The sequence below is a fragment of the Cygnus atratus genome, chromosome Z (assembly GCF_013377495.2).
Source record: "Cygnus atratus isolate AKBS03 ecotype Queensland, Australia chromosome Z, CAtr_DNAZoo_HiC_assembly, whole genome shotgun sequence".
NCBI classification, from domain to species: Eukaryota; Metazoa; Chordata; class Aves; order Anseriformes; family Anatidae; genus Cygnus; species Cygnus atratus.
In genome coordinates, this window is record NC_066396.1 from 43034168 (window position 1) to 43061416 (window position 27249).

Genomic DNA, 27249 nt, shown 5'->3' on the forward strand with positions numbered 1-27249 from the left:
TGCTTAAAGATTTAATTTATTTATTACCTGTGCACAACAGAGGTAACTACCAATAAAAACCCAAAAGATATACAGTATTTTTACATGGTGTTTAGAAGTAATTAAGAGTATCACGCGACAGTGTGTGAAACTAATGTTGCCAATTGCAAATCAATACATGTTAGAATCTCAGTGGAACAAACCCAAAAGCCTTAGAAGCAGTTTGAGAGCACAGGGCAGTACCCCTTAAATTTGCACAATGATTGAAGTAATTTACAGTTAATCTTCAGGAATATTGAGACAATGTTACAATCCAAGTTTCTGTACAGTTAGACTTAAAGAGATAACCAGAACAGTACTTCTAGTATATTTTAAACGAACTTGCCTAAGCTCCTTTGCTGAGATGGTTACCAAATAGGCTGAAAGATTCTACACTGAAAACATGTTTTGCGACTTTTTTTTTCTGGCTTTTTTGGTTACTTATAATTTCATTATATTGCAATGTGTAAATTCTAGAAATGAGCTGTTTCCATTATATATACTGTGTTTATACTTTATACAAATTAAAGCAAAAATGGTAGATTACTCAAGTGGTATAAATCTTACAGCATTTTGCTAGCAAAAAGTACATGCCGAAATCACAATAAGCAGTATTGGTACCCACAAATTATAGCTTTAATTTGTTTCCTTTTTAATTTGTATTCTACATAAATTACTACTGAAGGCTAATGTTTAAGTAGTAAATAAATTGGACAGTTGCAGATGAGGCAAAACCTGTTCACCCAACTGTGAAAGCTGATATTGTTTCAAAAATCACAAATAATGCAAAACGAAAGAAGTGTGATGCATGCAACAACTTAGGGAAAATTCATTGATCCCCACTGTTTGAAGAAAACTACTGCACTCCACCTTAAAATGCATCAGACTGATTTTAGTTATAATGAGACAATCCCAAGAGTCAGAATGAAATAAAGCAAGTATTTTAAAGATTTAAGAGCTGTTATCAAAAATAAATTACATTTTTTCAAGTTAAAGAAACACTGCTATGAAGGCTGAGAGCCCAGGAGCCTTTCAATAGCTGCATTGATGTCTCCTCCCGTTGCTATTAGTGCTTGCAAGTTTGCTTCACGGTTCAAAAAGCCCATTGCACTCAGCTGCTCCAGTTGTTGTTGGAATCTAACTTCTGGATTTTGTAACTGCTAAGAACAAAATTTTAAGCTATAAAACTGTAATACATATTTGGCAAAGTACATGATTTAAGCATAGTTGGTCATGCAATTTTCCCTGCCTTTACTAAGATCAGCCTAAACCTTTTCAAGTTCCTGAAACTAGAATACGACAAAAGTTAAATTCCCTACTGAAATACAGTGTATTTGAAGAGTATCTACACTTACATGACATTCTTGAACTACAGGAAAAGCTGCTCATTTGATAAAAAGAGAGTACAATTAAATTTGGTAAATTTATATCCTAAGAATACTTTCTTATTATTAGCTACAGATACCGATTTTATGCGTATTATATTTAGATATCCATATTATATACTGTGTAATATATATATGCATATATGTAGCTATACATACATACTATATATAGATAGATAATATATATACACACATATATACAGAAGATATATATAGATTTTTTTTAAAACAGTTCAATATAGCAATGTTGGACGGCAACATTTTGATAATGCTGCTGGCAATGTATTAGGCTTTCTTAGCTTGGTATAAAAATCAACTCTTTTGATGTTACAAGCATTTGTTGATTAAAGTTACCAGAACTCTAACTATTAGAAAGCTTCAGCATAAAGCAAACTGACAGCTTTTATAGATTGATCCTGTGCATATGTGGCAAAATTCTTCTAATTCAATTTAAAGGCACTTTTGAATTAGAACAATTATATGAAAATAACGTGCTGGACTAATACCAAGATGACAATTTTTGAAATCAATGAGAATTTAGATATTAAACAAAACTATTGCAGCTACTGCTAATTGTATTTTTGTTCCAGTTCAACAATTTCATCCATGAAGAAATTACTATCAGTAATGGCTCCAAACATGTGGTTCCAAACCAGTACAAAGTAAAGACCTGACACTGAAGAAATTCACCTCACTGCTACCATCTCTGCCACTACCTGCTTCCCCTAAACACAACTAAGCAGAATTCTCCATCAGCAGCCTAGGACATGACGGCATAACAAGATGCACTGCAGCCTGGACCTGCAGGATGTCCATGAAGCATACAACAAATTCAGGCCCCAAAAAACTGGACTGTGGCTGTTCCAAAGCCTGGGACAGGGACTTAGTCACAGCTACAGAGTAACAACAATGCAGACAAAAAGCACAGAGATGATGGTTTTCAGTAAGCTTAAGCTCTTCCCTGAGCCGACCTTTCATTTGTCAATGAACCTCACCACCTCAATTTGCATCTTTCCAGGCATTTTAGAAATTTAGGGGTATGAAGATGAGCATATAAAAAAAATATCTGTTCAGAGGACACTTTACTCAAATTTGATGTTTTTCAATTATTTACTTTCACAGCTGCGACACCACTTTTAAGCCTCTTTTGCTTTCTTTTGGCCATAATTATTCTGAGCTCTTCTTTCAACTTTCAGACTCCTTTTTAGCGTTTTAAAGTGAAAAATGCAATAATAATTAAAAAAAGAATATAGTGATCTATATTACCTGAGTATTTGCACCAGCAAGCGCCTGCAACATCTGTTGGACAAACTGCTGGTGACTGGGTTCAGTAGATCCCGATGCTGGACTTGTATTTTCACTGGGAACAGAACTAGATACAGTGGATCCTGTAGGAGCTCCCGTGCTTCCCAGTCCACCTAAACCAGGATTAAATCTGCACAAATGACAGAAAGAAATACCTCACTTGAATAATAAACACAAGCTTAATTATAATGTTTCTTCTGATCCTATACTTAATAACCAAGTAAAAATACTGCCAAATATAGAGTGGCTAACAATTTAAGTAACATACTAAGACAAAGACCATAGCCACCACTGTTTAAAAGTGCACTACAGACAAAATCATGAAAAGATTCCAAAACAAGTTTAGTGAAACTAAAAAAAACAGTCTTTATATGCGATAAATCTCTACATGTAAAAAGAAGGAACAATACAGTGCAAGAGAGGAGTTCTTGTCTAAACTTGTAAGACCAATTCTCACCCGGGTATAAGTCCTGGTGCTTCTGTTGCTAGTGTCTGCAAGCCCTGCTGAATCTGTAGCAAAGCCTGCATTGCTCTAGGGTTTGACATAGCTGATAACGTGTCAGGATTCTGCATCTAAGAAAAGGAGAGAAACTTGTAACTGAATCATATACAGATGTTCAATGTTATTTTTTTAATCACAGATGTTTTATAGAATCTGACATTCTTTCCAAAGTTGTTTTTCAACTTTAAATTTGAATATTTACATGAAATCCTTCAGGTATTTTATTTTTTTGATAAAACTTGCATTGAAAGTCATCGATGAACTCTCCAGAGACGGACAAAGCCTTTCAAATAAGGAATACATCAGGAAAAGTATTTTTCATTACTTCTAGCAGGCTATCACCTTTCAAACCCATAGGATTGTATTTGTCCATGATCATTCTAGGGTTAGTCTCCTGTTTCACACTACTGGTGAGCAACAACACCGAATACAATGAAACTCAGCCAAAAGATATCTAATAAAAAGATTTATTTCCATTTCCTATCTAAATTCAGACCACAGCAGTAAGATCATGACAGCTTATGCATGCGTTGATACTTGTAATGCCCTTGCCGACTATAAAAATATAAATACATACAGTACAAAACACACTAGCAAGCAAATGCATAGCATTAAAGAGCCCTCACTCTACTATGACTTCAACTAAGAGGTGACGTTCACATCCACAGACAATTTAAAAGGCAAATCCTTTTGATTTTTGAAATGTCCAGAAGCCAGACTACTTTAGATAAAAATTTACAACTACAGGCTTATGCTCACCTTTGCTTAGAGATGCCACCCACAAGTAAAAAGCTATTTGTTTCAGTCACAAGTGAGGCAGTCTTAGTAGGAAGACGTAATTCAAACAGCAGATAGGCTGATTAATCTTAGCAGCCTTCACTTGGCAACTAGACCAAATTCCTTCTGCTGCAAAAACATTTTAGATTCACAAAGAACTGCACATATTACGGTCAAAATTCCTCTGGTCCAGAGCAGAATTGCAGTAAGTCTGTCTAGAATATGGGTGTGTAACAAGACTTAAACACAGCCATCTATTAACACTCTCCATTCATCTCTTGGATTTTTATCTTCGTGATAGCCAAAAGTCAGAGAATAACTAAGCATATAGCTGGCAAAGTCTACCCAAGTCTTTAAAAACATTCTGGGTCCCCCAGAGTAAGCTGCTGCAATCACTCTAAATAAACAATCTATAAACTGTGAATTACTGTCCAATATTCAGAGTTGTTTATACAGAAAATGGTGGCCCGATGACTTTCAGAACACTTAGGTGATCATATCCCTACTACTGTTACTAATTCCAGCTGTTGAGCACCACTTCTTGTTAATACTCATAAAAGCTGCCAGTGGAGTACCTCACAGATGAGTTTTCCTAGTTTTGCTGGTAGTTGCCCATTATTGCAAAAGATGCGTTTCCATTATACTCAGAAACGTTTTATGGTTCCTGTCCCCCAGTCCCATCATATAATGCCAACAGGCAAGTGAGGAAGTATGAACTGCAATATTGTCAACATTCTGAGATTAACACAGATATTTTTTCAGTTTAGTTCATCTGCTAATGCTATTGATCATCTGACACAACATAGTGAGGACTGAGAAGCAGCTGTGTCTACACTGTAAACACGGTGTAGATACTGATGTAAAGAGAGAGGAAAGGAAAAAAAATCATAGAATCATAGAAATGATTCCTGCTGTGTCTTCGCTAACTAGCATTTATTTGTGGATTTCAAAATACAAGCGTGGTATTACTTTCTCACATACCGAGTCATCACAAAGTAGTGACAACATGAAACATTACATCCATTCATGTAGTTAGAACAATTTAACTAGTTTCTTCTGAACACTGAACTTGCTACTGTAATTCATGCATGTCTCAATTTTACTCAAAACACTGCCTGCTTGCAGTAAGATCTTAGCAATAAGCATTTATTTACTCCAATTTACAGGGACAAACTAACACGTGACAAACTAACTTAGTGTCTAGAGCTAGTAAGAATGTATGTAACAGTCTTTTAGTCAAATAAGAAAGGACAACAGCTTACTGAAAAAAATCACCCACTGAGTTGTGACATTTATTATTAGCTAGTATCTCATCTTACTTGCTGAAGGAAAGTAGGAAGCTGTTGTCTCATTTGTTCCTGAAGCTGAGGATTTCCAGCAAATAAAGGATTATTCAACATCATCTACGGGACAAAAATGTTTAACATTAAAGACCAAACAGTAGAAACCAGTGGGCTTTAAGACAATTACTTACCACATATGAATTATAGACAGGATGATAATCATCTATGAAAATAACCTCACAGAAAAATCACCTTCTACTACTTTGACCAGAACTTGTTATAAACCACCAACATGAACACAATGTAGGGATGTATATTATTCTTTTTTTTTTTTTTTTAAACCTTTTTAAGCGAAAATACTGCCAGATACTTGGCAAGACAACCTAACTTTATCACAAGACAATCCTTTTCTGCTCAGTGTCCACTACATATTTAAATGACATGGTTTCTTTGTAAACATCTGCAAAAAGTCAGGTATATTTTCCAAGCCAGTATTCCTTAGATAAAGTTATTTCTGTTCTGTAAGTTCAGCATTTGACTTTGGATATTATTGCTCAAAGTAAAATTTGAAAGCACTTCTGTACCATTCACAGAACAGCAGTACCTGTACTTCTATAGCAAGCAAGGGTTACAGGTAAGAAAATAAAACCAGAATAATTAATAATAAGAATAACCTAAAACTGGCATCAACACCTCCCCCTTCACTTCTCTCAGACTAGTGCTGGTATTTATTTGCTAGCAGATCTATCTACTGTAACTCCTTAATTTGTTTTATTTAACTGTCTCTTAAGCTAGGTCACAAGTTTAGGGCTGTACACAACATACACAAACTTACAAGTCACTTCAGAAGAATGCCTGGCAGATTTCAACTACAAATTGAAGAAACTCACTGCGACGGATTGTTAAAGGTAACCAGGTAATAATTTCATTGAGCTAGACATTGACACACTTCAAGAACTGTGCCATTCACTGCAGACAACTGCTGAATCATTTGGTCAATACATAACTATCACAGATTCAACTGGGAAAAAAAGAAAAAAGAAACTTAAATGCACATTACTATATAAGATGCATTTACCTGTACTGCAAGATCAGGATTCTGGCTTAATGACTGCATCATGCTTCTCATATAGGGTGCAGACAACATGTTCTGCATCAGTTGTGGGTTTTCTGTTATCTGCTGTAATAAGCTCTGCATTCCTGGTGTGTTGAACATACCAGCTTAATAAAAAAGTACAAGGACACTTTTGTGAACACCATTTCAAATGAATTAGACTAATTAAAACCAGGATTTGACCACTTGTTTTCTACAAGTTTTAGTCACTGAAATGTAATTCCGTGTGGTTTTGCTTACACAGATGCATCCTAGAAACATGTTAAGAAAAAGGCTGCATCCAACAACCAGTCCCACCAGGCATTTAAATTATTATTAACTGTTTTCCTGTTTGTCTCCAAACAAGAAAAATACTATCACTCATCTAGAGATTCCCCACCTTTGTTATTTTAAGGCAAGACCCACGTATTATCACTCTTAGTTTACTTTTCATGTTTGTTTTTGTACAGAGGACTTTGACACTAGTCAAATGTTCTACTAAAACAAACAGGAATAAAAACTTTGAATCCAAATCTTTCTAATAAAAGAATCATTCCACCAAATTCTGCAGTATTTGTAAATATATATAACTACAATAATAGACACACCTCCTAGTCCAGGTCCCAAATTTGGTATGGTTGAGCTCTGTCCCATACTGCCAGAGGTGCTATTTCCAACAGTACTACTGCCACCACTCTCACCGCTGGTGCTGGTATTTGTCGTGGAACTCTGAGAACTGGACTGAGGAGCCCAGGGATTTGGTAAAGGATCTCTATTTTCTGTACGAGATGGCTGACTGTCCCCTCCTGATGATGCATTGCTTACTAAAGAAGCAAATGGGTTACCTCCAAACTACAGAGGAAGGAAAAGCAAACGTATCATCTACAAAAGCCAACTGTTTAAAGTCCACTATAATGGCAGGTTACCTTTCCAAATTTAAAACATGAAGATAAATGTTCATGGCTCTTGATTGGTTATACTCACCAACCTAAAGTAATTCATTGTAAGTACTCTTAAGACTCCAACATTAAGAAACACTAGCATCTCAAAAAAAAATCCCATTTCTTTCAGAAAGCAGTGTTTCTACTACACTAGTATTTTGATCACAGTAAGACCATCTCCTGTATAGCAGTTTCCAACTTCAAACCTTTTTCTCTTCCCATCTTAGGTTCCAAGTTACTAAACAGGCCATTAAAATTTTCCTAGACCTCATAATTTTTCAAGTCAAAGAAGTAAAGCAATTTAGACTTTTGTGGTAATTTAATATAGAAATTCATTAACTTTAAAATAGCTTCTTGGACCCACAAAACATTATCTGTATTTCTTCAGTTTCAGAAAGGCACAGAATTTGTGAACATCTTTCCTCTGAAGAGAGAAGATGCTACATTGTGAATTCAAGCTTATAGGAATGCTTTGCCAAGTACACACTTGAAAAGTTACATTGTTTATATTCTTTCATTTTGGAAAAATATTTTCCCTCAGAGGCATTTGTAATCTTTTCTCACCTGTTCCTGTGCTGCATTCAACATTGGCTCCTGAATATCTGTGTACATACGTCGCAAAGCATTGTATCCACCTGGTATACTTTCAAGGTTGCTCAAGGCTCGGTCTTGGTTTCGCATCATTTCCTGCATCATTGCAGGGTTTCTAGCAAGTTCTAGTGTCTAAGGAAGTGGAACGTTTAATCTGTATTAATAAGAAATCCATTCTAAAGTGAAAACGTCAGCATTTGGCAGTATCTCAGTTACTAATGTCTATTCTTGCTATGTCATTCAGTTACAAAATAATGAAACATCATGAACTTACAAAGATCTTTCTACATACCTGTCGCATTATATCTGGATTATTCAGCATATGACTGATTTCCGGATTTCTCTGTATCAGCTGCTGCATTTGAGGGTTAGCCATAATTAACTGCCTCATCAGGTCAGGATTTGAAAGCATGCTCTGAACGAATGGGTTTTCCATTATCTGAACCATCATTTCTGGGTTGGACATAAGTTGCCGCTGCATCTGACTTTGCAACTCTGAAAAGTTTGATGTATTTAAACCCAGGCTACTCAGACCTGCCAAACCTCCAAGGCCACCTTTAGGGGAGGAAAAAATGTAATCGAACTTTCAGTTTCTGGTATACTTTTAAACACAACCATGTTCTTTCTAAATGCAAAATACTTGAACATATCCCACACTTCAAAATAAATGCAACAGTCCATCTTCATGAGCCTGACAGTCATCCACTTAATTTGCTTCCTTAAATAACAAGACACCTGAAAGATGATCGAATTGCATTGAAATATAACTTGTTTGAGGCCTTTGGAGTTTTCCCCTCTAACACATTCCAGTGCATTTGTAATAATCATTTCTCCATCTCCTCGTTTACAATATAACCAAGAGACCTCCTAATATGACACACATTCCCTATTCGAATTAAAAGTAGGGCTCTTCTTTTTTACTGCTGCACCAAGAGCTAATAATGCTTTCCATTTTCTTCCTTGCTGAGTCTGAACAGAAAATTCACATTTTTAGAAGATACTAGTCTAAAGAACTGTTTACACCTAAAAAGCACTTGCCTAACAGTTAGCTTTTTCAATTCTGGTTTGTTTAAAAAGCATGAGATGAAAGAGCGTGAATAAAAAAATTACTATTATAGAAATACACAGTATTTTAAAAATCAACAGACTGCAGTCTTTTTTCTTGAAAGAGAAGATTGAAACTAACAAATAATTATATAAATTTAGCAGGATTTTGCTGCTTCTGTTCCAGATCTTGGCTTCACGTAACAGATACAACTTCAACAACATCCTCTTCATGCCAATAAAGATACACTTTTAAGGAGCAGGATGCACTGGAAAAGTTTCGTTACCCATAATGCCAGAATACAACATCAGTGGGACCTTACTACTGAAGGTGAAACAACCCATGTCTACAGCCCCTTCTAAAACCCACATCATAGATATTTGTAATCTGTTTTTGTTTGTTTGTTGGTTTGGTTTTTTTAAGTCCTGTTTACTATAGAAAAAAGCTTCAGTGACAATTATCTGAATCCAAGGGAAGATATCTACCATGATACCTAACAAAACATTCTTACCTAAGCCAAAAGGGTTACTATTTGTTGAAGCTGTTGTTGAGGTACTACTGCTTGATGTTGATGTGGTAGCAGTACTGCCAGTGGTATTTGTTTGTTGAGCTGTGTGGTCTTGTGATCTAAAAGAAATTTTAAAATAATAAGTTTAGCAAGGTTATTTAAATAATGTCATTAAATACAGGAGCAGTGTCATCATTCTTGAGAATCTTAAATTTCACTTTGATAACTTCTCAGAAATCACAGACCTCTAGATGGCTTCCTATAATAAATCCTTCTCAGGCATCAGCAACATCATCTGTTCTTCACAACAGCAGTTTCTAACATTATGAAAATGGATGGGCCTTTGCCCACCTGCAGTCATTACCACCTTCTTCTGCAATCCCTGAGACACTTAAGAACATACTGCTTTCTCAGTCCTTACCTTGCTTTAGGAATCCTTGGCCTTATTCTACAATAACACTAGCCCTCAGACAGTACCAATTACATGCCTAGGGCTTAAAGAAATAAAGACTAGCAAAATCTAATTTATTCCATGTCACATATTTAATAGGATGCCTTACGAAATGTGAAATTCAATTAGCGTTTTATTTCATTACAAGACAAATATCAGAATCTCAATAAAGTTTCAGACTAAGAACAGGGTAAAAACAGCTGCCCAATTCATATATTCATCACACCTGTCTATAGCAGAGGCATAAGCCTAGGTGCTGCCATGGGATGAAAGAGATCAAGGAACTGAGCTCATTTAAAGCTAACCTGCTATCTACTCAGAGAAAAGAGGCTAGTTTTAAGCACAAATCAGTTCCCCTATCTGGTTCAAATAATTTGATAAATACCTGTACTTATTATTAAAAATCACAGTGTAAAATAACTCTGAGAAACTATTCACTCAAATCTCACACAAAGATATGAGGATTACATTATGTTAAATTTTACAGTTCATCTCAGTGCCTTTCTGGTACAATAAAATCCTATTCTTGTTTCAATAAAGCAAAGACAAAACAAAAATCAAAAATAAAAAACCAACACCCCCCCCACACACACCAAGTCTGAGAGATGACTCAGGTCCAGAGGCCTCTCTAGAATGTTTGAGAGCTCTGATTCCAGCTAAATGTCACATCTGATAGAACCCAAGGGGAAAATGAAATGCTTTGCACATTTTGCAACTCATCGACATTACAGTGTAAATACCCCACCTGCTAGTACGTCCTGCTGATTTTGACCAGCATTCTTGTAAATGACAAATAAAACATAGCATGCTGAGTCATGAATGTTTCAGCCGACATGGGACCTAATAACCTCATTCAAGTTCCTATTGATACTCCAATTATGAAGGAAAATTGAGTCCACAAGATCTAACAGTTGTCCTATAACTTAAGTCCATAATTCCTATGAATTCAGTTTTGCCAGTTTTAATTTGCACTCTAATAACAGGCTTTTGGGTCCATCAAAACACACACACAATCTGCTGAATGAAAACCCATTCCAGAGGGAACCTTTGAGATACAAGCTAATGATCTGGGAAAGGGAATACCTGAACACTTGGCTTTGACATAAGGTGGGTGAAATTCTGGGCTACTGAGAAAAACAAGCATTAACAGCAACCGCCACCTTTTAACACAAGACTACTTCCATCAGCCAAGCAGCTGTAACTTCAGTGATGAAGATCATAAACTGCAAAATTGGTTACACTGAATATGAACTTTCTAATGAAGCTATTTGGTTTCCTTTGTTCAAGAAAACACACAAATCTTTTCTCTGTAAGCAAAAGGTAAAAAAAAATCTTCCTTCGTTCTTCAACTGAGAAGCTATTTTGAGAAACAAATCTACCTCTCCATGTAACTGTCAAGAGATCTCAAAGCAGGAGAGAAAATTGGACAAGACTCAAAACTTCATTTCAGTGTGCTTCTGTTTTGAAATTGGGGGTATATACTCTCAAGATAGTGCTTTAGGTCTGAAGTCTTTCAGCCTCAAGCCTTCGACTGAAAATCCTTTAAAGCACACATCTTTTAAATCTGCTTTACCATCATGTTTCCTCTTGTCAGCACCTATAACAGTGTTTGCTTGTAACAGTTGCATTCAGAACTTCAGTGCATCTTCACTACCCATTGCTAATCACTGCTACTTTGAAACTGTATTGGCCAAATTAGAAGACTATACCGGAAGCCTGAATTATTCAAAAAAAGAAAAAAAGATGTTTTTTGTAAACACTAGCACTTTGTAATAAAATGTCCCTAACCAATCCTGGTTGAAAAATATATATGAGGGTTCCTACTTGAAAGCTACACATGCAATATTGTTTACAAGAGAAAAGATGATCTTTTTGAGATCTAGTTTTGGAACAGAACTTTTGTTTGCTCAGTTACATGGCATCAACAGTAGCAGTAACAGTTGAGAGAAAGGTATATGGCATGCCTAAAATGGTTTGAAGCAATTCAGTTCTGATACTGGTGGCTGAAAATCGGCACTTGCCAGGCCACACTGACAAGTGTAAGGGTCTTGCTTTGGAGTACAGCAAAAATCCAAGTATTTCAGTAAGAAGAAGAATGAGAAAGTTTAACATCATCCTGAACTATCTCAAAGAGGATTTTCACTGTGCTGGCAATTCAAGGAATCCTGGTTTCACTAACTATGGGCTCATGAAACCTCTCAAATGAAACCTCTTATGAAACCACATTCAAGAGTTCAGTTAAAAAAAGTCACAACAACATTAGAATACTAGTTCAGGTACATGGAGCACGAAATTACAGTATTAGCTGATACTGTATACAAAATTGGGATGGTCATGAGACCTTAATTTCAGACATTGCTTTTGACAGGTGCCTGAATGTAATGGTAATGTTTGTGACCTGGTGAAGCCTACAAAGCATAAGCTTTCTCCTTACTAGTTTCACACTCCTTCCTCCAACATCTGATCTTTTCCCACAGATGATCCTCGCTACAGACAAGGGAGACTTAAGTAGAACAGAAGCAAAAACACTTTCAGGCTAGCACAGTGAGCATACTATTAACTCTGAGAGCTAGATTCAAATGAGGGTTACATTACCCTACCTGCCAGAAGAATTTTCAGTCAACTCTTTTCCTTCAGGGCATTTCACAAGAAGTAATTTGCAGATGGCATAGCTCAACATGATGCATCTTTCTCACCATCATTTAGAAGTAGTCTCACCAAAACAAAACATCTCAAGCAGTCTGTCTGCTCATCCAGATAAATTAGTTCCATTAAAGTAGCTCTCTCTCAAGAATTTTCTTTACTTGTTTTTACCAAAGTAGTAAGAAATCACCACATTTTTTAAGTGTGAAAAGGAAAGGTGCACAACAGACACTTACGGTCAGTTAAAGCTGATATCTAAGAGAACTACAGAGCAAAAACGCAGCCAACACTTGGCAAAGTTGAAAAAGTTACCAAAGTTAAAAAACAAAAGCAAGAGACTTGAATTTAGAAACACGAATCCAATCAAAACACAAGGCAAGCCTAAGAAAAGAGCATTGTAACTTCACACTTATTTTGCACCAACTGTGCTAAAAAGCTGACTCAGTGGTTTAGTCAGATCTAGTTTTGCCACACAGAAAGCTGTATCAAAAAGAAAGAATATTTTTACGTCTTAAAGGTAAATAGAAGACTGTTTATCAATAAGTAGTTACCTGTTTTGTGTTTTGATAACCAGGTGAACAGTGAGTCCATCATGAATCCCATGCTGAGTCAAAGTATCTTGATCTTTTAAAATTTTTCCAGCAAATATCAATACAAGCTGATCGGTGTGGGACTTGAAACGCTTAGAGATTTCCTCCTTAAACTAAACAAACAAAAAAATGTACTGTTACATAACTGAATACCAAACTGCTAAATTTCTTAGTAATTTAAAGGACAAGCTACTTTGTTCAAGTTTATTGTATTAATGCACTTGTTCTGCATGTTCTGCTTCACACATTCAAGAAACACTTCCTTAAGTTCACTAAACCTTTTTTTCCAAAGATGGGCAATTAAGTCATTCCTCTTCCATGTAATAAAGATGAAAGTGTTTCACAGTTAGTGTTTCACAGACCGCTAGTTATATAGCTGACAATACCAAAAAATCTGATTCCACTTAAAGACACTCCATTGTGGCTTCAAACAGGCACACATCCATGACAATGTATACTAGTATATGTACTACTGATACGTACCACGCATATGCATGCCTATAGGTAGTTTTATATAATCACGTCTACAACTACATAGCAGCATACATAAACTAACATATACTTACACAATTTTCTTTAGATACATGTATTTGCTGACAGACTGAGGATGCAAAGTCACAATAGAATGAATCTGTCTACACTTTCGCTGGAATTAACTGAAGTACCCTCTCAGACAGTTTTGCTGCCTTCCACAAACCAAAACCAGCACACTTTTCCACACAGGCAAAAGATACTTCTCAGGTGACAATGTCTTCTCGTTGTTGAACGACATAGCCACATGAAATAGAGTTCCAGCCCAGGCCACGGTGAATGACCATATACTTCACCTGACCTGGAACCTCATCAACACCACTGAACATGGAAACCCACTGTATGCCTTCCTCCCTTCTTAACCAGTAATAACCATGTCATGCTTTGACTGAGTTCTGACTGAGATTTTATTTTTCTACAGAAAAGCACTCTCAGAGAAAGAAAAATCACAAAAAGTGGAAAATATCCAGGAAAAATATTAAGGCAAGACTCCATTATAGCAAAGCCTGGCAAATTCTTAAACAAGACTAGTCAGTAGGCTATTTATTTTAAAGGTATCCTAGGCAGTTAGGAAGACCTCCGCAAGGTCAGCCTATTTAACATTTTAAAATTAAATTGATCATACTGCTTGAAATGAAAAATTCCAAGCATTCCAGGAATTCTCAATTCTATAGAAAATCCAAATATTAATCTTGCAATGAGATATAAATTGCATTTTATAATTGGTAGGACTGGAAAAAAAAATTCCACAGCATTATACTTTGAAGGAGAGTTTCTAATTGAAAGGGTTTATTGTACAGGAAGAGGAAAAAACAGATGCAAAAAAAGAAAGGCTGAGACACAACAGAGATAAAAGGCCTCTGTATACGGGTAGTAGATAGTCCTTGGTTATTTAAGTCTGCTCACACAGAGTTAGTTCTGGTTCTTATGGAAAGAACTTTTAAGTCAGATTTCATGCTGGTAATATTTAGACCTGCAAGTATTCCAGAAAATTCCAGTCCATTCCTTCCCAACTGGGTCACTTACCTGACCCATTACTGACATGTTTATCTATCTAGCCTGTTCTCAGAGGCCCCCAGCGACAGGCTCTTCTATCTTTCTTCCACGAAACCTACTCCAGTGCTTTACGCTCCTGTTTCTTCATTGTCCTGCCCACCACAGCCAATGCAAACAGATTGTTCTTCTCCTAAGAACCTTTCCTTGAGGGCAGTGTTTTCTAATCCAATAATTCTCTCCACTCTGAATTTTCAAATCTGGTCATATTTGAGTCTGGTAAGACTCAAAAGTGGTCACAATATTCCACATGCATTCTTATCCACCCTTGCTAGGATAACAGGATGAACTCCACATCTTGCAAACTGTATTTCCGTTTGTAAGAAAAAGAAACCCATGTATGAAAATAACAGTGCTGACTATTTAACAGGTATAAACTCTAGGCCCTTTTCTGCAGAGCAACGACTTAGGCAGTTACTTCCTATTCTGCATTCTTTTGGTTAATTAGTCCTGAGACCGCACATTCCAGAGCAACATAAAAACAGCAGAAATACTCACAGTTTGGTACACAGCTAATGCAGAAGAATAAAGATATTATGCCAGACCAAAAAGTAACGTCATTACCTAAACCCATTTACTATCATATGTTCACAAGATGCTGTAACAGGGAGACCCACAACTTAACCACCACCAGAAAGCTGATGCTGTAGTATAAACAGCATTTATATTACTTTACCTTAAACCAAGCCCCGTCGCCTGTTTCTAGCAGCAGCTATTTACCCACGAGGTCAAGGAAACAAGATGCCTTTTATAGACCATAACTACACGGTGTCTAATATTACTGGCATATAGGCATCAAAGGCTATGCACTTCCTTTTCCCTACTACCATGTGAAGCTGATTAGATGACCTGCAAAAACATTACTGTAAGACATGAATGCAAAAGCCTGTGTACCAGGACCACAAAGGAACCTCTACAGCAATGTATGTGCATGATCAAAAATCAAAAGGGATCACTTTCCAGCCAGGATAACGCATCTATCATGAGTACTGTGCAAATTTCAGTTAACTGAGGCCTACTGACATTAACAGCCTGATAACTGGGAGGATAGAAAAGATGAAGTCAGGTCTTTGTTTTTTGATCAGTTTCACATGGATTCAGCACAATCTTGAGATTTCTGAAATGAATGAGAAGGTACTAAGAGGTTCCAAGCAGGACTGAGCTTTCTTTGGCATTTCAACCACAAAAGAAAAACACAGAAAAAAAAATAGGTTAACGTGAAATTTATTTCGCAAATGAGTCTGCTGACTACTCTTAACAATCAATGATACCATCAATAACAAAATAGGCCAGCGAACAGCACACTATTTTTTCCTGAGACAGAGGGAAGAGAATCATTTACATATTCATAAAAAAGAGGCTCACAAAACATTTTGAACACAAGTTTTTTAAAATTGTCAACACGTAATGTGTTGCTTGGGAGGAGGGGCGGGGCAAGGTTTAATATAAGCCAGTCTTCAGCTGCACCTGATCTCTGCCAGAACCAGAAAATGATTAGATCTACGTTTGAGTGTTCTTCTGAGACCCAACCCGGAGCACTACATTCAGCTCTGGGGTCCCCAGCACAAGGAGGACACGGACCTATTAGAGCAGATTCAGAGGAGGGCCATGAGGATACGTAGGGGGCTGGAGCACCTCTCCTATGAAGACAGGCTGAGGGAGTTGGTGTTGTTCAGCCTGGAGAAGAGAAAGCTCCAGGAAGACCTTATAGCAACCTTCCAGTACCTAAAGGGGGCCTACAGGAAAGCTGGGGAGGGACTCTGTCAGGGACTGTAGTGATAGGACAAGGGGGAATGGTTTTAAACTAAAAGAGGGCAGATTCAGATTAGAGATTAGGAGGAAATTCTTTACTCAGAGGGTGGTAAGGCACTGGCACAGGCTGCCCAGAGAAGCTGTGGGTGCCCCATCCCTGGAGGTGTTCAAGGCCAGGCTGGTTGGGGTTCTGGGCAGCCTGGTCTGGTGGGAGGTGTCCCTGCCCATGGCAGGGGGTGGAACCAGGTGATAAGGTCCTTTCCCACCCAAACCACTCTGTGATGATGCACATAGCTACTGTTTGAGCTGTGAAATAAAGTCAGGGACGGTGGAACAGAGAACTTTCTCCCATCCCCTGTGGACAAGCAACTCTCACTGCTACAAGACCATTCCCCCACCATAAAGGTGGAAACACGAAAGTTTCTTTCAATTCAGACAGTGTAAGGACAAGAAAAATGACTGGCAATTGCTTTATTCCCACAGATCCTGCCTGCGCAGTGTTGATAGGACTCCTCACCACTCTAACACGCAACGAATAATTTGGCAGATATTGTGCTACAGCACTATGGTAGTGAAAGACCATAGGTGTAAACTCTGGAAGCTCCCAGATGTGACCAGCAAAGGCAACTCTATCAATTTCATTTTCCCTGGGGTCAATCCAGTATGTATCACCTCAGTATCTCAAATTAAACATATACAACCAACAGAAAAGGGAGTAAAGGAAATGAGATGATGATGAGACATACTTAGGCAGATGTAAGAAAATAAACTTTGGGATTTATTACACTTTCTATTTGTACAATTGAACTAAGTAATACTATCAGTAAGCTACAGTTATTGCTTTAAAATACTTTGTCACCTGGGAAAAACAAGAGTGGAGGAGTCCAAAGTCTCATCAGCTGGCAAGAAGCAATGAGTGTTTGAGTGCAGCTCTACAGCGCTGACTTCCTTTTCATCAGCATGTTGCACTGCAAACAGTGGTTTCAGCCAACTCGATTTACTGTTCAAAAATTCAGTTCAAAACAAAGTTTTCCTTCACTATAATATTAGGGATAAATAATGACTCACCATACCTAATACCTAGCATGCTCACAGAAACTAGCTCACTGTGCTGCAAATACAATAGAAAGTAACAAATACAATAAAAATAAGGTAAAAAGTGACATCAACTTTAGACAACATTGTTAGAGGAACAGTAGAAAGAAACAGTGAACAGACTGAAACACAAGACTAACATCAAGACAGAGCCCTGGCTTTCCCAAAGGAGGAAAAAAAAACAGAAAGCCTTCTTAACTAGAGTGAATTGACTGAAGGTCACAAACTCGTCAAAATACAGCAACTTGTAGGTTTGACATGAATAAGAGCAGATCTAAAGCTAGTCATGTTGAAGCACCTGGTCTGTGTTATTGTTTTACCTTGTTTCTATTATTTTTTCTTTAAAGGACAAGAGCAGTATAATTTTTTACATTTAGAGGATTAACTTTTTTTTTATAAGCAGCATTCCTTGTTTACAGTCTCAATTTCTACACCTAATCTCGTTCAAGTCACACTACTTTCAGTAAAATTCAGCCCAGTGCTCAGCTAACAAACTCTGCTCTTTTGTTCCACGCTCTCACAGAAACAGACTCCACCAGTCACGTCAGGCCTTCTGTTACACCTCTCAGCTTGACTGCCCCCCTCAAGGTTTTTGCAACATCCAGGTGAATAACACTCTGTTGATGTCCAGCCCTGAACCAGCATGAAAATAATCCAACTTGCATAATTCCTACATGAACTAATTATAGTAAATATTTTGTCACTGAACAAAGCCCATGCATCTGAATACATAGGAACTACAACAGCTGACTAAAAGAGACTGTTCTGCACAGCCACTTTACAGAGCACATCCATACTTTACACCTTAACCTACTAACCCCCCATCATCTGACAAGTTTGTCTAGGAAGGTCCCCTTAAAAATTATTATTCCAGGCAAAGTAAAAACCAAAAATGCAAACCGTATTTTGATGTGTTACTACATTATGATTCTAAAGCTTTCTGCTGACTCACTCTCTGCCATCAAAAACAGCAACAATGGAGCTACCCACTCCCTCCAGAAAACACTGTGTAAAAACTATAAAAGGAAGAAAACAGATCAATGGAAAAAAAATTCAAATCCTCTCAACCTTGACTTAATGCAACATATTGAAAAATTAAATTACAGTAACAGTCTGAAAGAGGCCTCAGGGAACTAACATCCAATTACCGCTGAAAACCCATGTATAAGAGGCTCCAGAAAACTGCAACTGCTTTGAAAATACTAAGCTACAACTTTATCTGGATAACAATAAAAAAGCAAAGTTGCACTCTTCCCAAACCAAACTGTTCTGAGCTTGGCAACGGGTAACAAGAAAAGGTTTGCATCTACACGGCAGAACTGCAATTTAGACTCCCAGCAGTCCCTCAAATAACAGCCCTGTTATATACAGATTGCTTTTTGTACAACAGAATTAGTGGCTACACATACACTGAACCCATGATGAGGACCCAGAAGAACCAAATACACTCACGGCAATGCAGCTGCTGATAGCCACGGTCTCCTGTCCTGATGAATCATATCTGGTGATCTTATGACTGTGAATGAAAGGGTATTGACGAAAAGGGAGCTTTCATTGCACGACTCTTGGACACTATACCGGAAGGGGGACAAGTATTCGTGGTTATGGACAGCAAAGCACGTTTGGCAGAGCCTGCTGTTTGTAGCAGACAAAGCAGAGCTGGAAAGTGCACCCAAAATTGCACTTCTACACAACCCTCTTCTGTCTGTTGTGACTTGATGGAAAGTTACTATCTGCCCATCAATTACATGTGCTAGTTTCACAATCAAATTATTGCCTCAAGTTCTTCCACCAAATCAAACTGACAAAAAAGTCATTCTGAGAAACAAATTCAGATTCTTGACAAGTTTACAAGCCAAACAAGTCCAGAAAGGAAAACCGGGGCAGCGCAATCTAGTGGAAATACCCAGGACTCATGTTAGAGCCAGTTTTCTCTCTTCCAGGCAATCCTCAGCAAGCCACTCCGTTTCTTTGTGCAACGACTTCGGATAAATGATCAGCAGCACCTCCCATCTCCAGAAAAGAGCTCTACAACCATGGCTTCAATGGAAGCCATGGTACTTTCAGCAGAACAAGACTGTTCTCTAGCAAGTCAGTGAGACTGGAAAAGGGCATAAAAGGACTACAGGTAAACTGCGATTCGTGCAGTAGAGCTGCTTTTTGAGAGCTTACCCTATTGTTCCTTTTTTACAAGGGACAGCTTAAGATGTCTTACTTTCCATCTTCACTGCAAAGAGCTCAGGCAACATTTTTTTTTCTTGAGGAAAAACTGCCGTGTGAGTTACTGCCAGTACAATTATTACTCATTCGACCACACAGGTAAATAACTTTAAATTATTTGACTTGAGCACGCTTTAAATTTAATATGATACAGAACATAAAACATGAGTGAACGACAGACATGATGGCTAAGTCTGTCAGGCATAAGGAGCTATTAATCCCATCAGCATCAAGAAGTCTAAAACCAGTTTTTTCCTCTATGTAACCCCCAATTCTCAAAATTTTGACCAAACCTTACTCCCACTGGTAATGACCTTCCTACATCACCAAGGTTTATAGTCACTAGATTCAGATGCTGACTAGGCTCTGAAATATATAGAACATCTTACCATGTTACCTCTACAACAGGTATTAATTAATCCATTAGGATTTTCTCTGGTTTTGACAATTTCAAACAGTATACAGGAGAATCTTTTACAACTTCATGCTCCCTACTCCAAAGCAAAGGATGACTGATGACTGCAGAACAAACCCACAGAAAACCACAGGAGGAAGGCCAGCACTACTTGACATGGATAGCTTAAAAAATAAAATTATCAAAATGAAATGTATTCTGCATAAAGGTATCTGCACACAAAATACTTCATAGTATTCTGCCAATCATTTATCAGAAAACACTTGCTAAGTATCATAAATGAAAATCAGAAACACCAGTTAACTAAGTCAACTGTCAGGAAAGACAACATACCTTCTTCTTAAGGTTTTTGTTCTACCAAATACCAGCTGTATCGGATTTACATGGCAAGGTTGAGTTAGGTGGGAGGGCTGCAGGGGTGGCCTCTGTGAGCAGAGCCCAGCAGCTAAACCATGTCAGGTCAAAGCCAGCTCCAGCCAGCTCCAAAAGGGACCTGCTGCCGGCCAGAGCTGAGCCAGGGAGCAATGCTGGTTGGGCCTTTAGGAGAGCAGATTGAAGAAAGGGAAAAAAAATCTGCCATGCAACAGCAGCTGGGAGAGAAGAGTGAGAAAATGTGTAAGGAACAGCCCTGCAGCCCCCAAGGTCAGTGCAGCAGGAGGGCAGGCGGTGCTCCAGGCACACAACAGCAGTTCCCCTGCGGCCTGTGGAGAGGCCCCTGGTGGAGCAGGCTGTCCCCCTGCAGCCCACGGGTCCCACATGGAGCAGATCTCCACGCTGCAGCCCATGGAGGAGCCCCTGGTGGAGCAGGTGGATGTGGCCTGGAGGAGGCTGCGGCCCATGGAGAGCCCCCGCAGGAGCAGGCCCCGGGCCGGAGCTGCAGCCCGTGGAGAGGAGCCCACGCAGGAGCAGGGGTCTGGGAGCTGCCGCCCGTGGGGGACCCGTGCTGGAGCAGTTTGCTCCTGGGGGATGGACCCCGTGGTACGGAGCCATGTGGGAGCAGTGCTTGAAGAGCTGCTGCCTGTGGGCAGCCCCTGCAGGCTCAGTTCGGGAAGGAAGGCATCCCGTGGGAGGGACCCCACGTGGAACAGGGGCAGAGAGGGACCATGAAGGAGCGACACAGACAAAGCGTCAGGGACTGACCACAGCCCCCATTCCTTGTTACCCTGCAAAACTCAGGGGGAGGAGGTAGAAGAGGGTGGGTGGAGGGGGAAGGTGTTTTTAGTTTGCTCCTAGTTCTCAATGCTCTGTGCAACTGGCAATACATTTATCTTCCCCGAGCCAAGCCTGCTTTGACCACAACAGTAATTGGTCAGTGATGTGGGTTGAGATAAGCACAGGGACAAGTAGTGGGTTTTTTTTCATTGTGCTTTCTTCCCCTGTCCTGCTGAGGTGGGAGAGTGAGAGCACACGTGGTGGGACATGGCAGCCCACCACAGCAGCCTGACATTGTTCTAAACCAACTTTAATCACATTTCCAAACTCTGAGGGGTAGGAAAAACGAGTCAGAAACAAACTCAGAGAACGGTTTGGATTGGAAGGGACCTTAAAGATCATGAATAATCAGAGTATATGGAAAAGTCCACAAAGAGTCACACAGACACATCACTAACATGTTTCAATGCAGCAAGACACAAAACAATGGAAAGGACAACGCTTCAACTTTGGTGCTGAACAATTTATATACTCAAGTGTCTTGAATGACAACAGAAATCTAGATCACGATACTGTGAAAGAACAGTATATAACATATGTGGTCTCATCTTCTTCTAGTTGTACCATTCAGTAACCCCTGACTACAAAGACAGAACTGGATTAGGTTGAAAGAACGGAGATTAACCTGTGCTTATGAAAGAAAACTCAAATGTTAAAAGCTTATGTAAGTTGGGAAAGATGTTCCACTACCCAATTACACAATGCCCCCCTTAACACATTTACACCTGTGTGATCTTTGTAAGCTGAACATGGCCAATTTGAGACTATGAGTAGCAGCAGGCACAGATCTGAAATACTGGACTTACGTATCTCATGTTTCGACCATAAATTTTACTCAAGTTTTAATCACAGAATACAACTTTGTGAGATCTCCACTTGTCAAGAAGCAGAGTCCCAACAGGATGTATACATTAACACATATAATTCAGGACAGTTTTTTGTTTGTTTTTTAATTTATAGCTGAGTGTAGAGCAGAGAGCACAACATTTGTGTTCAATTAGTTTAAAAAAACACAAGCAGATAAACATGCTACTATTGAAAACTGTATTCTGCCCATCTTCCCATCTTGCAGTCTGCATACGCATTAGTGGATAGCAACTCTGAACCAATCGTAATAATAAAACCTCGAACAAGGTTCGATGCACATTTCACCACTTAGCATTCCAAGTAGCCCAACGGAAATCTCAGCAAGCTTTTGCTCTTCTAATATTGCCCTGTGGTGAAGAGAGAGTAAACAATGAAGTCAAATCGTTTTTCATATACCTAGTTCCAACACCGCATCCCTCAAACCACTGAAGTCATTCGCATTAGGATGTGAGCAGTCCATAACGTGACTACGCCTTCTCTTTGTATATGTGCTTTAACAAAACACATTGTTAAATCAACTCTGCTAAGCAAAGAACTGTAAAGATTTTATTGCCATGAACTCACAAAATAAACCAAAGGAGAAAAAAAAAAAAGAGGACAAACAGTTTTACTGAGCTCAAGTGAATGGGAACTCGAAGTCATCAGGCTCACAAGTATTCATTTTCACCTACATAATAGAAATCTTGGCGCAAAGCACTCTATAGGCCTGCAAATTCATTATCATACACAGTCAAGAAAGGAAATATTCGGTCCTTGTCTTTACACTGAGCAAACGTGCTCAGCGCAAATAGTTACAGAACAAAAAAAAAAACAGAGACAGATGTGTGGCACTTGCAATTAACTAACCTCCTAGAGCAGCTTTGCACTTGAAAGTTATTTTTCGTTCTAAACTGCTTACTGCCTGTTCTGGATGCACAGTACAGGATCAGCAATGGCAATTCCTGTGTTCCTGAGGTCTTTCAACATGGGAAAAATCCTCCCTGACTTAGAACAGTTGCAAATCTGGTTTATATTGAGTTGAGCACACACTATTCAAGTTTGCAGACAATACTAAGTTAGGAGGAGCTGTTGACTCCCTTGAGGGTAGAAAGGCCATAAAGAGAGACCTTGAGAGATCAGAGCGCTGAGCATCACCAACCTGGTGAAATTTAACAAGAGCAAATTCTAGATTCTGCACCTGGGATGCTGCTATCCTAGATGTACATATAGGACTGGCGACAAACACCTGAAGTACGGCCCTGCAGGGAGGGACGTAGGCTTCTGATTCACGGTTTAACTCACTATGAGTCAACAATGTGTGCTGGTGGCCTGGAGGGCCAACCACATCTTGAGGTACAGTAAGCACAGTATGGCTACTCCATGAAAATAAGCAATTGTTCCACTATACTCAGCACTGGTGCCACCTCACCTCAAGTAGTGTGTGCAGTTTGGGTCTCCATGGCATAAAAAGGATATTAAACTATTAGAGGTGTCCAAAGGAAAACAACAAAGATGGTAAAGGGTTGAGAGGTCACGACTTCAGGGGAACAGCTGAGAATACTTGATATGTTCAGCTTGCAGAAGGCGGAGTGGTGACCCCCCTATTGCTGCCTACAGCTTCATGAGGGGGAGCAGAGATGGAGACGCTGGCCTCTTCTCTCTGACAGGATACAAGGGAATGGCTTAAAGTTGCTCCAAGCTGGGTGTTAGGAAAAGGTTCTTCACCGAGAGGGTGCTTGGGTGCTGGAACAGGCTCCCCAGGGCAGTGGTCACAGCACCGAGCCTGCCGGAGTTCAAGAAGCCTTTGAACAATGCTCTTAGATACGTGGTTTAACTCTTAGGATGCCCTGTGTGGAGCCAGGAGTTGGACTTGGTGATTCTCAGAGGCCCCTCCCTTCCAACCGAGGATATTGCGTAGCACCAAGTTTGGCCCCAATAAGTATAAGTATTTATCTTAAAAAAAAAAAGGAGTTTTATTCTGGCAGTGGTCTGGAAGTGGCCAACAAATAAACAACTCACAAAGTCATAATGTCAGCTATAGAAATATGCCACTGAATAGCTTTTATTCTGCTGTATGAGTTTAGCACTTTTTTTCTTCCTCTTGCAAATATGGTAGACCTAGATGGCCCATCCGTAACAACAAACAAACACTTACTGATCCCAGGCACATTTGAACAGATGTTCAACCTGCTCTGTATCTGAGACTAACCTGTTTTCAGGGCTGACTCTAGAAGCATCGCGCTTACTGCTGACGCTTATTATTAACAACAGTCTATGATTACAGTTTAAGAAAAACAGCACGATACTACTCACTAGTGGGCAGTGCACTTTTCAGTGCTGGTTGGGGCACCGTCTAGGACTCACAGCAAACAGTGGACCCCCACGGACAATCCTATTTCATGGGAACAAAGACATAACTGTGAATCTAATCTGTGTATCTGACAGAGCTGCCGTACAATGTTTAGTTTGAGACATGTTGACAACAAGGATGTTTCAAGCAGCGTGTTCTGTCAATCACTTAAAAATGTACGTCTGTTTTCTGTAAGAATTTATGTTCTCGCTAGCTCGTCTAACTATTTCAGTTTTTGGGACAATTGCCCTCCACAGAAACCTAGCACCCCAACTGGCATTCACATTTGAAACAATCTTGTTAAAGACATCCTACAAAATTCACACCTTAAGTAAACGTATTTATACTTCCCGAAATACCCAAATACCCACAATCAGACTGTTTTCCAGGACAAACATGATCCTTTAGTTGGATCCAGCAAATGAATCTTTAAAAAAAAAAAAAAATGTAAAGAACTTTACAGCAACTGCATTAATGCTGCTCACACATGTAGGGTGAAGAGAGAAACAAAGTACCTTTTTCAGGCTGAGATTTCTGGGAAAGCTGTGGACAACATCAAAAGCAAACACAGCCATTTTACCTTTGGGAGAAATGCCTAGATTAAGCCTGCGGACAGAGTGGCAGATAGCATGCAGCGCTGCGGCTGCCAGAAGACCAGTGAAGACAAGAGAGAAACACCTCTGGCAGCAGGAGTGAAGGCCTCAATAAAACTTCCGTCTGGGATTCTTACAAGCCAAATACTGACAGGAAAAAAAAAAAAACTACAACAGATTCTAGGAAAAAAAACTTCAAAGAAAAAAAACATCACTTTGTCTCTTTACAGCAACTAGGTGGAGCGAAAGTCTGATATTCAGCCAAGGTGTTGGCACTACACTTTATGCTCGGCAGTGTTTAGTTCATCTTTTGGTTTGCCCTGATAACCACACAGTGTCTATTGGCTCATCCATAAGGAACGATATCAAGCACTTTATCTAGACATCGGTGGCATTCTCACACACGTTAACGGTTTTTGGATTGCTGTTACCAACTACACGCGAGAAAAATAACATTTAAAGGCAGTTCAGAATACATTTCAAACAAACCCGATAGAAAATGAAAGCAGCTCTAAATCGCCTTCAGGGAGCTTCACCTTTTGGAGCATTTTAGTGTAGCAACGCACACCTCCTTCACAAGCAGAAGACCCTATCCTTTACAGACACCTGCCTTGCACTCTGACTGCAGCTCTTCTAAGATCGGTAGCCTCCTAACCCGAGCACATGAAATCGCAAGCAATAGCCGCATGGAAAACCTCCAAGGAAAACAGCAGCATGGCAGGAAACAGCGTCGATGATTCAGCAGGTGTCACCGCTCCTGCTGTGCCAAAGGCACCGAGGGGCCCGGGCTTTCGCAAGAAGCCCAGGGAGACCCTGGCGCTTCAGCTACCGGGCGGCACAGCCGGGCAAAGCCCCGAGCCGGGCCCCAGCACGCCTGCACCCCGTGAGGCCAGACTTCCCCAAAACGCAAGGCAGCGAGCCGCAGATCGCGACAGCGGCCGCAACAGAGGCGGCTCCGTGCGGCCCCCAGCTCCGCGGGGCAGCGCTGGCTGACAGAACCGGCCGCGGCCCCGGCGCTGAGGGGAGGCAGAGGAGGAGGAGGAGGAGGGGGACGAAGGAGGACGAAGCCCTCGCCCCCGGCCCGGCCCGGCCCGCCCCGTCCCGGCCGCGGCCCCTGACCTGCCGCACGCTGCTGGTCTCGGCCACGGCGAACTCCTCCTTCTCCTTGGGAGTCTTCACCGTCACCTTGATGATCCGCGGCTCGGCGGGCCCCTGCCCCTGCCTGGGGGAGCCCGGGGGGCTGCGGCGCCCCCCGGGGCTCTCGGCGCTCTCCGACATGGCGGCCGGGGCCGGGTGCCCGCGCGCGGCTGCCGACGGAACCAGCCGGGACCTGCCGGGACCTGCCGGGACCACCCGAGCCTGCCCAAAGCCCCCGCCCCGCTCGGCTCCTCTCCGCTCCCTCAGCGGCGGGCGGAAACACCCGGCTCGGCCGCCGCGCGCGCTGATGACGTCGCGCACCGGGGAAGTTACTAGAAAGGGGAGCCGGCTGCCCGGGGGGGGCGGTTCTCTGTCAGCGCGCATGCGTGGGGGGGGAGCGGGGTGGGCCACGCCCGTTGCCCGCCGTGAGGAGGAGGGGGGGGGGGTGGAGCGGCCTGCGGTACCACGGTGTATCAAATTACCGTAATAGAAATAAAATAAAGGACTGCGCGTCAGCCTGCAGAAAGGCAGCGGTGAGGGGCTGCCGCTGCTGTTCGGTTTAGTTATCAGCACCTGCTCAGGGGTAACAAATAACACTGGCTTTAGGATTACCGTGGCAGCCTTCCGTAGCTGACGGCTGCATTCACCTCAGGCTAGGACCAAAGCGCCTCGGTCACTGATCTAGTGCCACCGCGTTAGACCCTCTCCCAAAACATCAGGGGTTTTCCTGCTGGCCATGAAGTCACAGATACCCGTTCCTCTTTCAGTGTAAATTGTGTGCATGGCCCTCAGTTCCAGGGTCAAACGCATTTTCTTCCTGAAGTTAGGATTAGCTTTTCCCAGAGGAGTCCAACTCCTCAAATGATTTGCCGTCTTGCTCTATTACTGGTATAGTCTCACCATAGGCAAATCG

General features: G+C 40.4%; 1 protein-coding gene across 4 annotated transcripts; it reads right to left on the bottom strand.

The window, feature by feature from the left end:
- On the bottom strand, positions 1–26664 carry UBQLN1 (ubiquilin 1). Of its 4 annotated transcripts, none has more exons than XM_035565279.2 (11): positions 26319–26664; positions 13094–13245; positions 9452–9567; positions 8188–8450; positions 7869–8027; positions 6972–7215; positions 6349–6470; positions 5307–5390; positions 3166–3281; positions 2670–2838; positions 1–1175 (listed from the first exon to the last, which is right to left on the bottom strand). In XM_035565279.2, the coding sequence occupies exons 1-11, from the start codon at positions 26475–26477 to the stop codon at positions 1023–1025; spliced, it is 1737 nt and encodes a 578-aa protein (XP_035421172.1). In that variant the 5' UTR covers positions 26478–26664; the 3' UTR covers positions 1–1022. The 4 variants fall into 4 exon arrangements, with proteins under 4 accessions (XP_035421172.1, XP_035421171.1, XP_035421170.1 ...); XM_035565278.2 differs by having other exon boundaries at positions 1–1178; XM_035565277.2 differs by having other exon boundaries at positions 6349–6491; positions 26319–26652.
- Between the last annotated feature and the right edge of the window lie 585 nt (positions 26665–27249).

What these genes read in the sequence shown, in the direction of transcription:
- UBQLN1 (XM_035565276.2), bottom strand. Translation starts at nt 26,477, where the DNA reads ATGTCGGAGAGCGCCGAGAGCCCCGGGGGGCGCCGCAGCCCCCCGGGC. An exon ending in TTTGGGACCTGGACTAGGAG is followed by an intron (nt 6,492 to 6,971) that starts GTGTGTCTATTA and finishes TTTTTTATTAAG; the next exon opens with CTGGTATGTTCAACACACCA. An exon ending in ATCCTGATCTTGCAGTACAG is followed by an intron (nt 5,391 to 6,348) that starts GTAAATGCATCT and finishes TTTGTCCCGTAG; the next exon opens with ATGATGTTGAATAATCCTTT.